Source organism: Tiliqua scincoides, chromosome 8, assembly GCF_035046505.1.
Source record: "Tiliqua scincoides isolate rTilSci1 chromosome 8, rTilSci1.hap2, whole genome shotgun sequence".
NCBI lineage: Eukaryota > Metazoa > Chordata > Lepidosauria > Squamata > Scincidae > Tiliqua > Tiliqua scincoides.
This window is the reverse complement of record NC_089828.1, coordinates 58,175,849-58,194,197: the sequence shown is the minus strand read 5'-3', so window position 1 is coordinate 58,194,197 and position 18,349 is coordinate 58,175,849. Positions and strand designations below refer to the sequence as shown.

General features: G+C 53.2%; 1 protein-coding gene across 1 annotated transcript in view; it reads left to right on the top strand.

Annotated features, from left to right (window-relative positions):
* The first annotated feature begins 211 nt into the window (after window positions 1-211).
* SRRM3 (serine/arginine repetitive matrix 3) overlaps window positions 212-18,349 on the top strand; it is a 42,051-nt gene continuing 23,913 nt past the window's right edge. The window contains exons 1-5 of the mRNA XM_066634737.1: window positions 212-435; window positions 9,713-9,814; window positions 14,070-14,204; window positions 15,088-15,168; window positions 17,800-17,829. Of these exons, the coding sequence (XP_066490834.1) occupies window positions 212-435; window positions 9,713-9,814; window positions 14,070-14,204; window positions 15,088-15,168; window positions 17,800-17,829 (572 nt within the window). The remainder of the gene's footprint in view (window positions 436-9,712; window positions 9,815-14,069; window positions 14,205-15,087; window positions 15,169-17,799; window positions 17,830-18,349) is intronic.

Below are 18,349 nucleotides of genomic sequence, written 5' to 3'. Positions count from 1 at the left end.
TAATATTGAGGCCCAGTGTATGGAGGTTCCATTTAGCCATCCAGCCATCATGCTGTGAAGATGTTTCTACTACTTTAGGATGCTCAGGGGGTGGGGGTGGGGGGAAGCATTTCAGGTTTTTACCAGTTTTGCTTTAATTTGAAATAAACACTTGACTTTCCTCTCTTTCTTTCCTCAGCCCAAAGCAGCAGGCAACGGGCCCCCAGCCTGAATGTCCCTCTGCAACAACGGTGCCAGCATGCCTTCCCCGCAGGAGGCATCCAATGGCTTCCCCCAGCCCGGTGCCTCGGGCTCCTGGCACAAGCCAGAGGAGGAAGTGCGGCTGGTGGAGGCCGGTCTCGTCAAGAAGGCACACCGGGAGATCCTGGACCACGAGCGGAAACGGCGAGTGGAGCTGAAGTGCATGGAGCTCCAGGAGATGATGGAGGAACAAGGGTGAGCTGTGTGCCTCTTGGGGCAACTGAGCAAGAGGTGGAGGGTGGGCAGGGAGACGGAGAGCATGGCCTGTCTTGCCACAGCTCCTCCCCACTGGGCCTTGTGCCCGCTTAAGGCTAATTAGCTTCCCTTGTTAAACTCACAAGTGCAGCAGGCAAAAGTCAGAGTCCAGTCCCAGTCCAATAAGTGCAGATTGCCAAAGCAGAGTCCAGAAACGATATGCCGGGTCACAGTCCAAGGTCAAACTCCGGTCAGGTCAGGTCAGGTCTCCTCTGGATCAGGTAGCGTCTCCCTCTGGGTCAGGGTAGGCTTTGGTCCTTCTGAAGCTGCCTTTTATCCTTGGATGTCTCATAATCCAAAATTCAGCTCAGCTGTGAGCTACCTTGCTAGCCCCTTGTTAAGTCCAAGTTAGGCTCAGCTGAGCCATCTCTTCAGTCCATGAGTCCACGTCCATTCAAAGCCCCATCAAGGTCAAATGAAGCTCAGGTGTCCATCCAGGTCTCCATTGGCCTTGATTGATTACAGCTGTGGAGCCAGTCCTGCCCTTCCCAGAGCTGTCAAAACAGGGAATCGCTGTCAACACCACATCACCCACCTGATGATCTTCTGATCTTCCATTACATGGCCTCTTATAGGCAGCTGAGGCTGGGTGTGGAGAAGATGCAATCGCAGGCTGATGCCTTTGTTAGTACCAACCCAAATGTCCAGCTGCAGGCTTTGGGTCCCGCAGGGCTCTCACCGGATTGTTGGTCAGCAAAAGAATGGTGCAGGGAGGGGCACATTTGAGAAGCCCAGGCAGGCTGCAGCTTGTGAACTTGTGCAGCTTGGGAAGATGGAGTTTAGGGGTTTCCTTGCAGATGCGGCTCATCCTTTGAAAGGCATGAGTCAATTTCAAAGCACAGCCGGGGCTGCTTAGAAAAAAGGGAGACAAAAACGGTTGAACCATCACCCTTCCCCTCCAAATTTTCTGAAAATATGAAATCTAAAACTAAACCCAGGGAAATCCTTCAAGTCAACATGGAGCTCACAGGTTCCTTCCAAGACAGAACTCGGGAAGAACCAGAACAACTAGCAGATGTTCTCATACCAGGACAGAAGGTTGAGGTGTGTTATCGGTGGCCATGGGCCCAGGCTCAGTGACCCAGCCCTGCCTGGCCCTTGAAATGAGGCACCAGAAGCTCTGGAGCTTGAGTCTCAAGCCCATGTTTGATGTGATAAAAACCTTGGCAGAGAAGCTGCTTTGTGTGTAGCGAGTCCCGGGATCAACACCTAGGAAATATCTCCAGGAAGCTTTGGGAAAGTACCATGGGAGGACTACTGGCTCGGTGTCTACTCTGATGTGGTTTGTGCTTTCCTGGACTGAGCCACTGTGGGGGAGGGGGGTGATAACATGCTTGAATGTTCCCCCAAGTCAAACTAAATTCTGTGCATAAGGAGAACTAGATGCCGAAGGAAGCATTTTAGCTAAACAGTCTTCCTGAAGACCACCTTTCTGCATACAGAGATCTGTTTTCATGTGGGGAGCACCAGTGCTTGCAGTCTCTCTCACTTTCAGTCCAAATGTTCAGTCTGGTACGGACTGTACCACCTGGTATTTTGCGCATGCTTGAACCAGCCACCAAAGTCATGGTAATAAGGAAGAGCTGAGTTGCTGGCAGGCGTGTCGATCCAGCCCGTCCAAGGCTTTGGCAGCGTGTGCTCGCTCCAAGGGCTCATCCTGTTGAGTTCCACATTTTCCCCTGGAGAGCTGGAGGGAGGGTCAGTGTGGAACATTGTTTGCGCCTGAGCACTTCTGCCTTCGATTTCAGCTGTGATGGCCTCTTTTTTCCTGCACTGCACCAAGGGACAGATGAGTCACAGGGATTTCCGTGCCTCTGCTGAAGTGAAGGACAGGAAGAAGCTCCAGGGGTGGCAGGGCAGAGGCTTTCCCTTCCTGATAAAATGCGGCAGCTGCTCCCAGCTCCCCCAGCTGGCCTGTGACTCAGAAGCTGCCGGCAGACCAGGCTGTCAGGCTTGCTTTCCCATCAGTGGCAAGAGCCCAGACAGGAAAGCGCCTGCCTTGCTGCTTCTGGCACCCTGGGAAACACTTCCCTAGAACTCCCATGAGGCCCAGTTGTCACGACGCAGGTCAAGACTCTGGACCTGCAGGCGCAGCAAACCAAGTGGGCTGCCTGGTTTGTTGGGCTGGGATTTCTTTTTAAAGGAATTCTGTTCTGTTCTTGCTCATCTGGCTGAGCACATGAAACTTCCACAGATGGCATCAGACCCTTGTGTTCTGGGAGGAAAGATACTATCCGGCGGAGTAGTGATACCATCACTGCCACTCCCACAGTACTCTGGAGCAGGGGTGCCCAAACCCCGGCCCTGGGGCCACTTGCAGCCCTCAAGGCCTCTCAATGTGGCCCTCAGGGAGCCCCCAGTCTCCAATGAGCCTCTGGTCCTCTGGAACTTCATTGGAGCCCGCACTGGCCCAACGCAACTGCTCTCAGAGTGAGGGCGACTGTTTGACCTCTCACATTAGCTGTGGGATGAGGGCTCCCTCCACTGTTTGTTGTTTCATGTCTGTGATGCAGTAGCAGCGGCAAAGGAAAGGCCAGCCTTTCTTTGTGCAAGGCCTTTTATAGGCCTTGAGCTATTGCAAGACCTTCATTCATTCATATAAATTCATCTTTAATATATTCATGTATGTGAACTTATGTAAATTTATTCAAATTTTAAATGTAAATTAATTCTTCCCCCTCCCCGGCCCCCGACACAGTGTCAGAGAGATGATGTGGCCCTCCTGCCAAAAACTTTGGACACCCCTGCTCTGGAGCAACAGCACTTTGAGTTTAAAGAATGAGAGGAGGCTGCCATCACTGCTGTGAAGCCACCAGCTCCCCCAAAACACTGATTTTCCTGGATAGGGCTGTAAAAATGAACACACACACACACACACGCACCGGAATTCTCTTGGAGAAAATATGAAGGTGAAAACAATTAGCCTAGTTTAATTGGAAGAGTTTTTTTTTTGGGGGGGGGTAGGATGTGAAAAATAAGAGGTCATTTCTGCTGGGGGGGGGCTGGCAAAAAGGGTGTGAAATGGGAAGTCTTGAATGAACAGAGCTGAGCTGAGCCAGGGGTGGAATTTGGGATGCTGCTGCTTTGGAGCAGGCTTGGGCTACAATTTGTGGAAGGTCCTAGGTTCAAATTCTGACAACTCCTGTTACAAGGATCTCGGACAGCACAGCTGAAAGGGACCATGGAGAACTGCACCCAGCCAGTGCAGGTAGACACTAGTGAGCTTGATAGTCTCTTGGAATAAGGCAGCTCTGTTTGTCCATATGCAAGAGCTCTGATGTCGGCTGATGTGGACTGTCAGAGAGAGACTTCCCGTCCTGAGTGGACGGCCCCTCCTGAGCAGTGTGCGTACATTTAATTCAGTGGCACAGCTGGAGAGGGCACTAAGTTCTGCAGGAGTCTCACTGCGGCATTCAAGTGGCCCCTCCACTTCTGAGCCATTCTGGCAGGGTGAGCAAAACAGGGGCAAAAGGAGAGGGGGAGGTGCGCCTTGCACGTTGTGGTGAGGCTTCCTGCAAAACTTAGTGCTTTGCATCCCCTCTAGCTATGCCACTGATTTAATTGGTGGCTACAGGCTGTGACCTCCCAATGAGAGTGGTGGGGGAGTTGAATGTAGCCTCGAATGTTTGGGATTTGGAATTCTTTTTTTTTTTCCCTTTCCTGAAGAAATTCATCTGGGAAAAAAGGTGGGGGGGGGGAAACTTAAAATTTTACATCAAGAGGCTCATGAGCAGAGAGGCTGTCTGTTGTTTGGTGTTGGCCCCCACTCTCCGACATCCAACCACCACAAACATTGCTGGCATGATAACACACAGGGACATATATTTATCATTTCTAGCTGGTCCTTCCAGCCAAGGGAATGCTTCTTAATGTTCTCCTCAGAAAGCTCTCCAAGGGAAGGCAGGAGGTCTGTCTGGGATGAGTGTCTGTCTAGGGCCAGAGTCATAATTAACATAATTATCAGCAGATGAAAGAAAATATCTCCACCAGTGCCCCAGTGGAAGCTCCAGTGCAGGGGTCCAACCCATCAAAGTTCCCTTTGGTGTAAAGGGTTGCTGAACGGTATCTTGTTGGAACCTGAGCAAAGCTTGTGGGGCACCAGAGATCCTTTCCCATGGATCTTGTTGGGAGTCCACAGCATTGCCTGCAGAGACGTTAGTTCAACTGAGATATTTTGTCCAGTTTAAACGGATAAGAAAAGTCCTGTTGGATCAGGCCAAAGGCTTCCAGCAGTGGCCAGCCAGATCCCTCCAGGAACCCTCAAGAGCTGCATCTCTGCAAAGAAGCCCCTCTGCTGTTTGTCCCCACAAATCTGGTCCTCAGAGGAAGTGACATGCGCTGAGGTTCCCGGCTGGTGAGGCAGTGTACGTGGGACTCGGTGACCCAGAAGTGTGGTGGAGATGTGATGATGTAACCGTCAAGCTTCTAGGTCACCAAGCTTCTGCATTATTTCTACGCAGCACATGTCCAATTTTAGCGAAGGCTGAGCTTTTGCTGCCACAGCTCAAATCTCTATACAGGGAGAGACCATCGCCGTGGCCGATGAGAGCTCAGCTTCCCCCGTGCTCGTGCAACCACTCAGAAACTGGGCATGCACAATGTGATCCCCTGTGACTGTGCATGCGCTCCACCCAGTTTCTGAGTGACTGCACAATCCAAGGGGAGGCTGAGCTCTGGACTGCCCTAGCTCTAGCCTAGCCTCCCCGGACCACACATCCCTGCTCTGAGGTGCATAACCCTGAGCATAAAGGCCGTGAAGTAGGCAGGACCAGTTCTCTGCCCCAGCACGATGTGTCCCTCCCCCTTCAGCATTCTCCCCATTTCTCATAGCAATGGCCCTTCCATTGCGGAGTCAGGATTCATCCAGAGTCCCTGGCTCACTGCTAGTGAGCAGGAAGGGAGAGCAGCTTGGAAACAGTGAGCATAGGCAGCCCCTCCTCTTCAGTCGAGCGCTTGGTTCCTCTAACTCAGTCCTGCCTGCACAGACTGGCAGTGGCTCCCCAGGATCCTCACCCAAGCCTTACCCAGAGTACCTTCTGCAGGTGCTCTCCCTGGGGGCGACAGCCCCTTCCCAGGGCAGGCCCTGCCCTTCCCTGTGGCTCCAGCTTTTAAATGTGAGCACACGGGCAAGCCTGTGTGAGGTGCCAGTGCCCATGAGCCCCTCTGATCACTGCACAGTCTTAGCGTGTTCCTTCTGCCACCCCTCGGCTGCCCTGTGATCACAGGAGTCAGGGCTGACCAAGAAGGAGCCACGGCCTTAATGAAGCCACCGGAGAGATGCAGAACAGCAGCCCAGCTCCTCAGCTTTGGTGTGATCAATTAGTGGCGTCATCCTTTTGAGTGGAGCTGTGAAGGCAGAAGCAGCAGGGAGTGGGAATGAGATGAAGCTCAATCCGGTTCTTCAGCGCCAGCTCTTCAGTCCTTGTTCTTGCTTCTTTGTGCTGAGCTGGTTCATGGACCTGCATCTGATCCTCTCACCTGCCTCTGCGCAGGGAGGTTCGGTTCGGCTGTCGTGGTGACTAAGCCGGCATATTTTAGTAGGAATAAAAAATTGCATTTTCTCCGTTGGGTGTTGATAGGCCTGCTCCAATGAAGGCAGCGCCCCATTCATTGAGCCCCCAGAAAGGAAGGAAGGGGGGGCAGCAAGATCGCAAAGCTGCCAATACACAAGGTGGCATCAGCCTCTACATACCTGGAACCACACTGGTGTTTCTGCTGCTTCCTCTGCCACTGCCATCTTGGCTGAGCCTCACGTGGCACCCTCTGCCAGCCTGGCACCTGAGGAGACCTGCACCTGCCCCCTATGCCACTACTGAATAGAGTCAGATTTGGGGAGGTTGGAAACAGGCCAGCTGAAGTCCTCCTGGTGCCTGAGATGGCATCCTCAGTGCAGCCCCTCCTTGCCTGGTGCTGAGCCAACCTCAGTTCCTCCAACTCCTTGGAGGGAGTGGAAGAAGTGAGAGATGGACTCACTAGAGCATCTCTCTAGTCACTCTGCCCCTCCACTCTCTTCTCTTCCTTTCCCAATCCAGGGAGGAAAAGGGACAGTGGAGGCAAGTGGACGGACCAAGCCGGCGTTACCCCCAGTCTGTTGCTTGTGGCAACCACCTTCCCCCAGGCATCTGTTGGAAACATGTTGGCCACTGTTGGAAACTTGTGAACGCGTGGGAGGCAGAATAGGAGGTGGGGGTCAAAGGAGGGGTTCAGTGGGGTAGAAGGAGGGGCTGGCGATGTCTACCGCACTGCTGGGTCCTGGTAACCAAGGTGAGCGCCTCTATTATTGAACAGCCGAGCATGTCTGTTGGTCATGAAAAATTCAACAGAGCTCAGATGCCCAGCTGAGACGCCTGCAACTGCCTGAGCCCTCCAGCTCCGTCTTCCTGGTATCAGACATTGTCCAGATCGATTTGTCCCTCTTTCCTAACCAGTGGGACAATCTGAGCACTTTGGAGATGAGCTAATGCTTTGCTGGAGCTCAGGGCTGCCTGCTCTGACCGGCAGATGCTCACAAGCAGAGACTCGTTCCCGTCCCTGCTGCTAATGCCAGGGACTGAGTCTGAACCAGTGGCATAGCTAGAGGGGGTGCAAAGCACTAGGTTTTGCAGGGAGTCTCACCGCAGCATGCAAGGGGCCCTTCCCCCTCTCCTTCAGAGCCTGGTGTACACCTGCGTTTTGCTCCCACCACCCAGAATGGCTTCGAAGGGGAGGGGGAGGGCCCCCTTGCATGCTGCAGTGAGGCTCCCTGCAAAACTTAGTGCTTTGCACCCCCTCTAGCTACGCCACTGGTTTGGGCTTGGACCTGCTGTGTGCAAAGCAGGCGCTTCGCCAGTGCACTCCAGGCCCTCCCCAGTGCGCAGGTCTGTTTCCTCTGGAAGACACAAAGAGCAAATTCCTGCACAGCAGAGACTGAGAGCTCAGGCTAAAGATGTAGCTATTTTGAAGGCTAGAATGGCAGCGACTATTTGTCAGTGATAGGACAGGGCTGTCCCTGGCCAACAGCATATGAAGCTGTGGGAGAACTGGTTGTCATGGAAGAGGCAAGGCTCGAACCTGGGGCTTCCTGATGTGTAGCTCTGCCTTCCTCTGCATGCTGACCTAGGAACAAGTCTCACTGAACTCAGTGTCGTCCGCTTCAGGGGGAGCATTTGTAGGCCTGTGATTTGGGGCTGCACACCTAACTGCGAGTAAGCCCCCTTCAACACGGTGGGACTGGCTTCTGGATAAACCGTTTGCCTCCCTGCTGCGCCAGGCCTTGGATATGAGCCACAGGGTGTGGTCTGTTGGGAAGGCCTTCAGCACAAGTTTCACTCCACAGGGCAGATGTGGGTTCTGTAGTGTGGCCAAATTTCAGGTTTCTGCATGATGATGTTCAGGCTCTAGCAGCCTCCCTCCTCCTGCCTTTCACGCCCATTGTGCCCTGCTCTGCCTTTGCCGCGTCACTGCCACACATGTCTCCCTCCCTTTGAAGTTAGATGAATGAGAATTATTGATGTCCTCATTTCTAGAACTCCTACACACAGGATGCCGTGGAGGGGCTGGAAATCCACAGAGGTGCTCAGAACTTCTCGGGATCAGAGTCAGCATTACTCACAAGCTGGTTTCCCTCTAGGCAGGCACTTTGAGGAGAGGGACAAGGTAGCAATGTTTGCTTGGGCCTGTGGCCTCAGTCAAACATGGTCGTCTAGTGGACACTGGCAGGAAAAGGAGGGGAGAGAATTCAGGCTGTTGTCCCCACTCAGGCCTCCCTCTCTTACACAGCTGCAGTGGCATAGCTAGAGGGGGTGGAAAGTACTAAGTCTTGCAGGAAGCCTCACCACAGTGTGACTCCCCTTCCCCTTCGGAGCCATTCCAGGAGGGGCAACAAAACGGAGGCAAATGTCAAAGGCAAATGCCAGAGAAGACCCAGAGAAGAGGCCTCCGTTTTGCTCCCCCACCCAGAATGGCTCCAAAGGGGAGGGGCTGCTTGCGCGTTGCGGCGAGGCTCCCTGCCAAAAGTGCTTTGCACCCCCTTTAACTGTGTCCCTGTGCAGCTGCCTTCTGCTGAGTCAGATCCTTGGACCCGCTGGCTCAGTGTGATCTGCGCTGACTAGTAGAGGCTCTCCGGGGTTCCAGGCAGGGATTTAACCTGGGACCTTCTGCATGCAGAGCCAGGGCTCTGCCATCAAGCCGAGGCCCCTCTTGGCACAGGTTCTCATGGGTTACTGCATGGGTGCAGTAGGCAAGCTTGCATTTGAAGGGTGCAAGGGTGGCAGGGCAGTTGGAGCATTTCTCCAAGTGGAAAGCTCGTCCTCCTCCTCCTCCCTTCTCCCCTTCCCTCCTTGCTCTCCCCCTCCCAGGATGTCTCACCGATGCTATAAATCAAGGAAGTATCGACCAAGCAACTCGTGCCATGGGAGACCCATCACGGAGAGCCTCTGGTGCAAGCAAAGATCAGTGTCCGGCTCCGGCTGCCAGGCCATAACTCCAAGTTAATGAGCTGTGAAAGCTGCACCAGCCGCTGGGTGGATCACCCAGTCAGCGCACAGCTGGCTGGGAACCTGAAGCCAGCCAGGAAGGCTTTCCGTCAGTGAGGCCAAATGCAAGGAGTGAAAAAGGCTCTTGCATTTTGCCCTCCCCGCAACCACTACTGCATATTGCTGGCGGGCAGGCAGGTCTGTGCTCCCTCTTGTGTTCATTTCCTCTGTAAACAGTTGAGTGAACTTTTTTCCTTGAGAAAGGTGTATGCGTATCCTTTAACAACAACAACAATGCAGTAGTAATAATAGTAATTAAACTGGACCACTAGCGCTTCTGGGGGGGGGCAAAAGCTAAGTTTTGCAGGCTCCCGAATGCCGCCATAAAGCATTTCCTCCTCCTCACTTTGCTTTCCCAGCCACAACTGGCTCTGAAGGCGAGGGGCAGGTGTGCATTACACCAGTATTTGGGAGCTTGCAAAACTTGCATTTTGCCACCCCCTTCCAGGAATGCCAGTGGCTTGGACATTCCGTCATTTCAGGTAATTCTGGGGAATATAGCCCCTGTGGAGCAGCCTCCAAAATGGGTGGATGGGGTTGTCCATCTCAGAATCTGAGAGTCCCCAAAATGTAATAGGGTCTCAAGAGTGCACCCCCCCCCCACACACACACACACATTGGTTAAAGCAACACCAGGTGGTTGTGCGAGAATGAAACCACAAATGTTACCCATTTTCTCTCCCTCTCGTTGTCTGTCCTGGCAGGTATTCTGAAGAGGAGATCCGGCAGAAAGTAGGAACCTTCCGGCAGATGCTGATGGAGAAGGAGGGTGTGCTCACCCGTGAAGACCAGCACGGACGGCAGATGTGAGTATGGGGGGATCGGTGGGAAGGCTGGGTTGGGCAACATGGGATCAATATGTCCATGGGAGGTTGATGAATGGATTGGTAGATCTATTGATCAATAGAGAGACTCTGGCTTCCTTATCTCTGCACCCTTGATTTCAGTTTGTTTCTCAAGGTCTCCAGGATGTCTGAACAAGTGCTAGGCTGACCATCCTCCAAGACAATGTCTTGGGAGCTCCAATGGGAGTCAGGGGCAAAAGCCAGCATGAAGCTGCATTTGCATTTCCAGGGTGTCTTTGCAACTTTCCTCTGAACCCACTGGCCTGCCTCCCAGCTCTGATTGGCTGCTGGCCACAATCTTTTTTCCCCAGAGCGCCCCAGGGCACTGCAAACATGACATGGCATTATTCCAGGGGGTATTCTGGGACAATTTACCGCAGCCATTGACACTCTGCATAAGCCTGTCTGCTGTCTTCTGCACCCCATCTTAAGACTGTTACAAGCGGCAGACTTGGGGGCACCTTCCATGATGTCCTGCTTTGGCTCCCCCCGAACTTTCTTTTGCCTAACATCTGCCTAGCATTGAGTTCTAGAAACAGTGGATGCTTGCGCACCACTGAGTCATGCTCATGAGTAATAAAGACATTACCCAACTTTAGGTTTCTAATTTGCCACCATGACCCTCTCTCCAAAAAAAGAGGGCTTTTAATCTCATTTTTCTCAGGTGCCCGTTGCCTCTTGCCCAGACTTCCCGCTCTTCCTTCCAAGCTGACAATTATATGATGTCATGAGTCCCCCTTCATGTGACATCATCAGGCATCTCGGTTGCTTGGACGGGCCCAACCGGCCACCCTGGCACACTTCAGCGACTGAAACAAAACCACCTAAGAAAGCCTCCTTACAACCAATGCCAGCACGAATGAGGTGGCCATCCCTGACCTTGTCGAAGGCCTCGGTGCAGATTGTCTATGCATAGGGGCCCATCCACTAGGCCAACTGAGGCAACTGCATCCAATGATGGATTTGCTAGGAGTTCCCCCTCCATTTGTATGCCTGCCTCTACCACTTCTCCTTCTTTCTCTCCATGGCTTAGTAAGGGGGGGGGTGGAGCAAAAGAGGGACAAGAGTGCTGGGTCCTCCTCTCCCGTCCTCCATTTTTCCTCTTTCACTCCCTTCCCCTCCGTCTTTTCTCATCCTTGGAGCAGGTGGGAGAGAAGCAGCCACAGAGGCGGCAGCAGCACCAGGGGTAGTGGGCAGTAGTGTTGCCAGAGGGGGGCAGGGTAAATACTGCAGGCACTGCAACACACTGTGTAAGCAGCCGCTCCCACTGGCTGTGAGAGCCATTCCAGGCATGGATGGCAATATGCAGGCCTGCATGTTGTCGTGTACGCCTGGAGTGGCCCCAACGGCAAGTGAGAGGGGCTGCTTACATGGTGTGTACTGCATTACTCACCCGACTGCCCCCCTTCTGGCTACACCACTGGTGGTGGGACAGAATTTGGTGCACTGCTTCAGTTGCTGGGAGTCTTGAGTGAGTTCTCTCTGCGCAACACTCAGGCCCGTAGATCCCGCTGGCTCTAGGTGGCCTTTCAAGTGCACACCAGCCTGGTTGGACTGCAAGAAACCGCTTCCTCAGTCATGCTCTTTTCTGGGTCTTTGGCCTCATCTGATTCCTTCCATTTGCCATCAGAAGCTGCGACTTTGCTTCCCCGAGTCCAGACCTTGCCCATTGGTAATGCTTCTCCAATCTCCGGGATTGACAGTGATTTAGTGGCTGAGCGCTGGACAGTCCAGCCAGCAATCCACACGCCCTTCTAATCCATCATCTGTGGTTCCGGGTGTGGGGAAACCAGGTCAATCGGGGCAGGAACAGGCCCTGCTGAGCCACTGAATATTTATGCCTCGTTAGGGCTGAGGAATCGAGGCTGTGGTGGTGAAAACGCCGGGCAAAATGGACAGTGGGGCTTTCAGTGTTTTTGTTCCATTTTCAGTTATTCCAGTTTTTCATGTTTTTCCTTTCATTGGTTCATTTCTTTGGGCATCGCATTTTCGGTTGGCTTCTGTCTTTTTGTTTTTATGTCTGAGTTTCATTTTTTATTCTTTAAGGTGTAAAAGAAATGGCATCACCTTCCTTAACCATCCACTCAGGGTCAGAAAGTCGCATGCAGCCCCTCCCCCTTCCCAGCAGCTGTTTTGTTTAAATGTGGGGACCCCAAGCCAGTGTTTCTTACAGGCTGTTGTTCTGTTAAGTAATGGCTGCTGATTTCATTGTTGTTTTAGTTTTCTAAAATGAAAAATCAACAGCAATGTGGGGATTCTGCAATGGAGTTCCCCATTTGTTGCCATTTGTCCCACTTATTTCTAGGGTCCTTTGGTTCAAAATGAACAGAAATGGATACAAATACGGCCCTATCAATGGCGTAGCTCGAGGGGGTGCAAAGCACTAAGTTTTGCAGGGAGCCTCCGTGCAAGTGGTCCCTCCCCCTCCCCTTTCCTGGTGGTGGGAGCAAAGGGAAGCGAATGCAGAAGAAGACCCAGAGAAGAGGCAAAGCCTCTGTTTTGTTCCCAGCACCCAGAATAATTCTAAAGGGGAGGGGAGGGGAAGGGGCCGCTTGCATACTGTGCTGACCCACAGTCTGGAAAACACTGCCCTAGAAGGTTCTGAAACGGCACTACATCATGGCGTGCTGCTGTTCTGGGAAAAATAATATGGTATCCACTTGCCTAAAGAGGCTGGAATACTCATACTCAAAATCCTGCGTCCCCCCCTTGGAAAACAGATGCGGTGCTTTAGACCCCCTTTTACCCCCAAACACCCAGCCCAAAAGTGGCTACATTTTGGGGCAAAGAGCTTTTCTCCCAGGCCGACATTTGCTTGGCTTCCTGTTGATGACATCGCGGTAGCGAGTGTCCACTCGGGTCTACACTAGGACATAGCCAGGTTAGAGAGAGGATGGTGTCGCCAGCCGCTCTCTGACTGGGAGAGGAGCCGGCCCTTTCCATAGGAATGGAAATGCAGGGATTGTGTTTCGCAGGTGCAGAATTGACTGCGACACAGACCTCTGCCATTAGACGAGGCAGCCCTCCACACATGCCCCATTCACATCTATTGTTCACTCCAGCCTCCGTAGTGGCTCACAAAGAGAATCCCCTGAACAGGCCCTCTGATCCCAAGCCAGGCTCCCACTTCAGCCTCTCCAGCCCACTGACAGCTCTGTTGTACTTCCTGAGCCCAAACATCCTGGGGTTCATTTCCCTTCAAGCAGCCAATTATTCACTCCACTCGTAATTGGGTTAAGCTCCCTGAGAGACTGAGATTAATGCCTGCCGGGCTGCGTCTGCCTATCGCTGCACTTTCCCCCTCTCGACATCTTCCGAGGGGAAGCCAGACAAAGAGGGAAGGCTGGTTCTGCAAGCATTTGCCAGCCTCAGTTCTATAATTACTTAGGCTTTTTTCCAAAATCCAAGTGCAAAGACCGAGGGCGTGAGGTTGCCAAACGTTGCTGCCGTGATCTGTGGTGCGACTTTGCTGCTCACCAGTTCAGGAGTTTGAGCTCCTGCAAGCGCATGTCAAATGGACAAGCCTCATGAAACAGCAGAACCCCCTTTGAGTAAGAAGAGCCTTGCTGTGTCCAGCCTAAGGGCCCAATCCTATCCAATTTTCCAGTGCCTGTGCAGCTGTGCCAATGGGGCATGCACTGCATCTTGTGGTGGGGCAGCAGTCACAGAGGCCTCCTTAAGGTATGGGAACATTTGTTCCTTTACCTTGGGGCTATATTGCGGCTACTCCTGGAAAGTTGGATAGGATTGGGCCCTAAGACTCTTCCCATCCAGTGCCCTGAGTCACACTGTCTACAGTCACACACCTGTAGCAGTGGCATACCTAGTTTTGCCACTAGGCTACAGGTGCCATTAGTTTTGCCACTAGTTTTGCTAACTAGGCATAGCACTAAGTTTTACAGGGTGCCTCACCACAGCCTGCAAGCACCCCCCCCCCTTTGGAGCCAGGCATACGCCTCTGTTTAGCTCCCCCCTGCCCAAAATGGCTCCGAAGGGGAGGAGGAAGGGCCGCTTTCATGCAGCCCCTCTAGCTACGCCACTGCAGCCATGTGCACCCCATCTACATTCGTGGCTCAGACCTGTGTCATGCCATCGGCCTATCTGCTATTGCATGTATGTCCCCAACATGCAGGGCTGGTATGTGGGGTGGCAGATAGATCTGCACCAACATAGGAACCCCTTTGACATTGCCTTCCTCTTTATCGCCCTTGGGCAGAGTGATAGAGAACCATCACATGGTGGACGGAGAAGAGTATGCTGTGGAATACCCAGAATACGGGGAGGGCTGCCCACTGCAGTGCGACTGTGCAACTGACAGCTACCAAGACGACAGCAGTCATCAGGAATGCAGGTGCCTTTCTGAGATGTGTGTGGCACTTGACAGCAGAGGAGGAGGCAGGTCCCTGCCCCAGGAGGTTCACAGTCTGGAAGCAGACAACAGAGGAAGGAGGGGGTGCCAGTATAAATGCAGAAGAGTGGCTGGTTATTTTGGGGGCCTGCAGTCGGGCTTAGTGGCAACTTGGATGAAAGGGGGTGTGTGCCAAAGTCCTCATGAAGGCTTTGAAAGAGGATTGCGAGGAGCGGGGCAGCAGGGAGGGGGGAGGAGAGGAGCCTCTGGAGATTTTTCCTCTTAATACCCTGACACAATGTTGCTGTGGGTCACCCCCATTTGGTGGGTGGGTGGAGGGAATGGCGGCTGCAGCCCAGCCACCACCAACACCCAGCGTGACTGCCCAGTAAGAGCCTCCCTTATGAACCTGGGGAGGGAGACATTCATCGAAGGGGCAACTTATCAGAAGGACACCTTGATCTCTTCTGATCTCGGAAGCTAAGCAGGGACAGGCCTGGTTAGTACTTGGATGGGAGACCGCCTGGGAATACCAGGTGCTGTAGGCTTATACCATGATCTGGGAAGCTAAGCAGGGTCAGGCCTGGTTAGTATTTGGATGGGAGACCGCCTGGGAATACCGGGCGCTGTAGGCTTATACCATGATCTCGGAAGCTAAGCAGGGACAGGCCTGGTTAGTACTTGGATGGGAGACCGCCTGGGAATACCAGGTGCTGTAGGCTTATACCAGTGTCTTTCGAGACTGAAGGTTGCCAACCAACCATTCCAGGCACAGGTTGGCCTCCTCCTCTGTCATCTCTGAGAACTACCTCTCAAAGAAAGTTTTAAGGAATGGGTGTCTCTACACTACCTCTCTCTCTCCCCCCCCCCCCACTTTCTCCCACAGGCTGAAGAGGCGATCCAGCACCTCCACCTCTCCCCCACCTAAAAAGAAAAAGAAGAAGAAATCGGGTCACCGCCGAAGCCGGTGAGTCGCTCCGCAGGGAGCCGTTCTTTGGAAGGACAGGCAGGCAGGTGCAGAACTGGAATCCGGGACTCTGAGATCCAGTGGCAATGCAGGTGATGAGGAGAGCTCCTTTCCCCCAGCAGGCTCCCAAATCAGCTTAGAAACCACAAATAAGTGATTGGAAGCATGACAGGGACCTACCCCACCCTGGCCTCTGCGGAGCCTCCCAGGCCCTCACTACACCAACCCAGCTGCCCCTCTCCCATTCCTCCCTCTGTCCCTTGCCTTCCTTATGGTGGCGGCAGGGGACTGGAGGAAGGGAAGGATAAGTCTCCCTTCTTCTCCTCCCTGACTCCTGCCACTGCTTCAGAGAATGGGGAAATGCAGTTTTCACAGCACTTCCGACAGATGTCCGGGAGGTTTGAAGAAGGGGGGTTTCCTTTCTTCTCTGTCTCAGATCCAGAGAAGAAGATCTGGGGCTTTATGCTCTCTTTGCATTGAAGTGAGCACTAATGAGACCATCAAGATTTGAAAATGACCGATTTCCACTCTGTCACTAACCAAACCCCAAGGGAGGGAGGGAGGGAGGGAGGGAGGGAGGAGAAGGCAGTAGTATCAGCTGATCAGAAGTTTGGGGGTAGAGACCCTTTCAGGTGCAGCAGCAATTGGCGACATCCCCAAGTCAAGTCATGCACTTATTTCTGTAGTGTCATCAATACACATGGCATTGTGCTTGTGAGAAGAGAGGTCTCTGCCCCAAAAGGTTTACAAATCTGTATATTGACACAAGAGATACTGCAGAGGGAGGAATGGAATGGAGGCAAGGTGAACAGGAAGCATACATGCTTGCTTCCATTACGTGCAATTACAGTGGGAAAAAAGACACTTCAAGCCCGATCCCGTCTGGGGCTCACACCAAAAAATTTCTTGATTCATCTGTGTAAGTCCTAGACCAATGGCAGGAAAGCTGATTCACCGCTCAGTGGGCCACAGCCGCCTGGGCAAATGGCTGGAGGCCATGTGCTGGCCACAGCAGCCCACAGAACCTCCTTGGTCCCATGCGGTGGCCACTAAATCGATGGTGGGGGAGGTTCAGAGGAGGATCACGAGTGGACTGGGGTGGGGAGTGGGCTAGGCTGAACTGGGAGCGGTTCAGGGGCAGAAAGGGGAGGATGTTGATGGCAGCTGCACACGGAGAGAGCCTGTTGCCCCTTCCCAGCCTGGAACTGCCCCCTGGAGTCTCCTTAGACTTCCACCAGCTAAAGAGCTGGCTTAGATCCAAGGAAACCCGCTGGAGACCAGGTGGCCCATGGAGCGAAATGTTTACTTACTTCTCCTGGGTTGTCTAGTTCCCTTCCCAGCCATGACGGCTCTGCCTGGTCTGGACTGGCAAGGGTTAGAATTAGGCCCTCAGCCTTCCTAAGGACACAAGTAGGGCTTAAACTCCACATATGCAAGACAGAATGTTTGCAGTTAATTAGTCCAAAACAAACCACGCCCTGGCAGCACATGCGCAGACCTCCCTGCGAGACCCAGCCCTAACTGGGACCTTGAAGAAGTAGCCATGGCTTCCCTGGCCTGCTCGCAGCTCCTGCCTGCCCCGTCCAAATTAAGTGTGGGACTTCAGAATAGCTGCCCGTGGCCATCTTTGCTCATTATTCCTGCCTACGTGGGGAGCCAACCCCAAGCCCCCTGCCACTGAGGCATTTTTATACACTTAGCTGCCCTACTGCGACCTGCACCCCAGCTGCGCTAAGAGGTGGAAAGGGGGGGTTGTCGCTGCTGCCAGTTTTGCCAGCCGCACATTCCTCTTCCCTTCCCCCTCCAAGGCTTCCACTCCCTGTGCAAACCACATTCTCCTTGGAACGCCCCGACCATTTTAATGAGCCTCCGTGCTTTGATCTGGGCTAGTGGAAAATGCAGCTAATGAGGGGAAGGGAGAAGCACCTCCTCCCTCGGGAACTTGCACAGGGCCTGCTTTCGCTTGGAACTCTGGGAGGTGGGGGCCATCACTCTGTGAGAGAGCCCCCAGTCCAACCCCCAGCAGCAGCTCCAGGGACCACTCAGGAGGCCCAAAGGCTCGACTCAGCATAAGGCAGCATTTATATTCATCGGGACAGGACTGGCTGGATTCAACCCTCCCACCCCCTCCCCAACCCCCATTATGGCCCCTCCCCACCCAGTTTCACCCCTCCCTGCCCCACACTCCTCACACCCCTTTCTAGTAGTGTTGGGATGAAAGTTACAAAACCCCCAGGAGGGCGGAAATTTTTTGGGGTGTTTGAGGTGTCTCTGTTATTCAGTTTGAATGTTTAAATGCCACTTTTAAACAAAAGGTTCTCAAAGCACTTTCAATAGCAGAGGAGGGAGGAGACAAACCCCTGTCCCAGAGGAACTCACAGCCTAAAGATCATAAAGTGGGGAGGAAGGGGAAGCCAGGGCTCCTGGAATGCCGTTTTCAGCTCGTTCACAGGGCTGCTGGAGGAAGACTCAAGGGGTGAGCTCGGCTCCATGTCGCCCGTGGGATCACAAACCTGGTTGAACTCCCACCTTCAGCCCGGATGTGGGAAGCCTGTCCTTTCCCCCAACCGCTCTGCCCTTTTCCAAAGAGGCTCTTTTAACCCCCAGTTTGTTTCCTGTCTTGCACCTCAGCAAAAAGAGGAAGCCTGGATCAGAGCGCAGGTGAGTTGCTGTTCTTATGGTTCATCTTGGTTTCAAGGGATGGGTCTCAATGAAATGAACGAGAGAGAGCGAGACCCATGGCTGCTGGCCCATGTCTATGTGCTCCCTCCCCACCTCCATCCCACCCTCCTCGCTCACTCTGGTTTGGCAGAGCTTTCCTGGCCACCTGCAGAAAGGCTGGCATTTGGTTTCAGTTTTGGGGAGAAGATATCAGTCTACATCTGCTGCCTTTCCATGCCAAGATAGAGGAGTCGAAGGCAGCGAGCTGAAAATATTTCCTGACCCAGCATAAGTGGAACTCCTTGCTACAGGATGTTGGGATGGTTTCTGAATCTAGATGCCTTGAAAAGGGGATTGGACAGATTTCTGGAAGAAAAGTCCATTGCAGGTTACAAGCCATGACGGCCATGTGAAACCTCCTGGTTTTAGAAATAGGCTGCATCAAGAATGGCAGGTGTTGCCAATCAACAGGATATGGATATCTTGCTGTCTTTGTGCTCCCTTGAGCATCTGGTGGGCC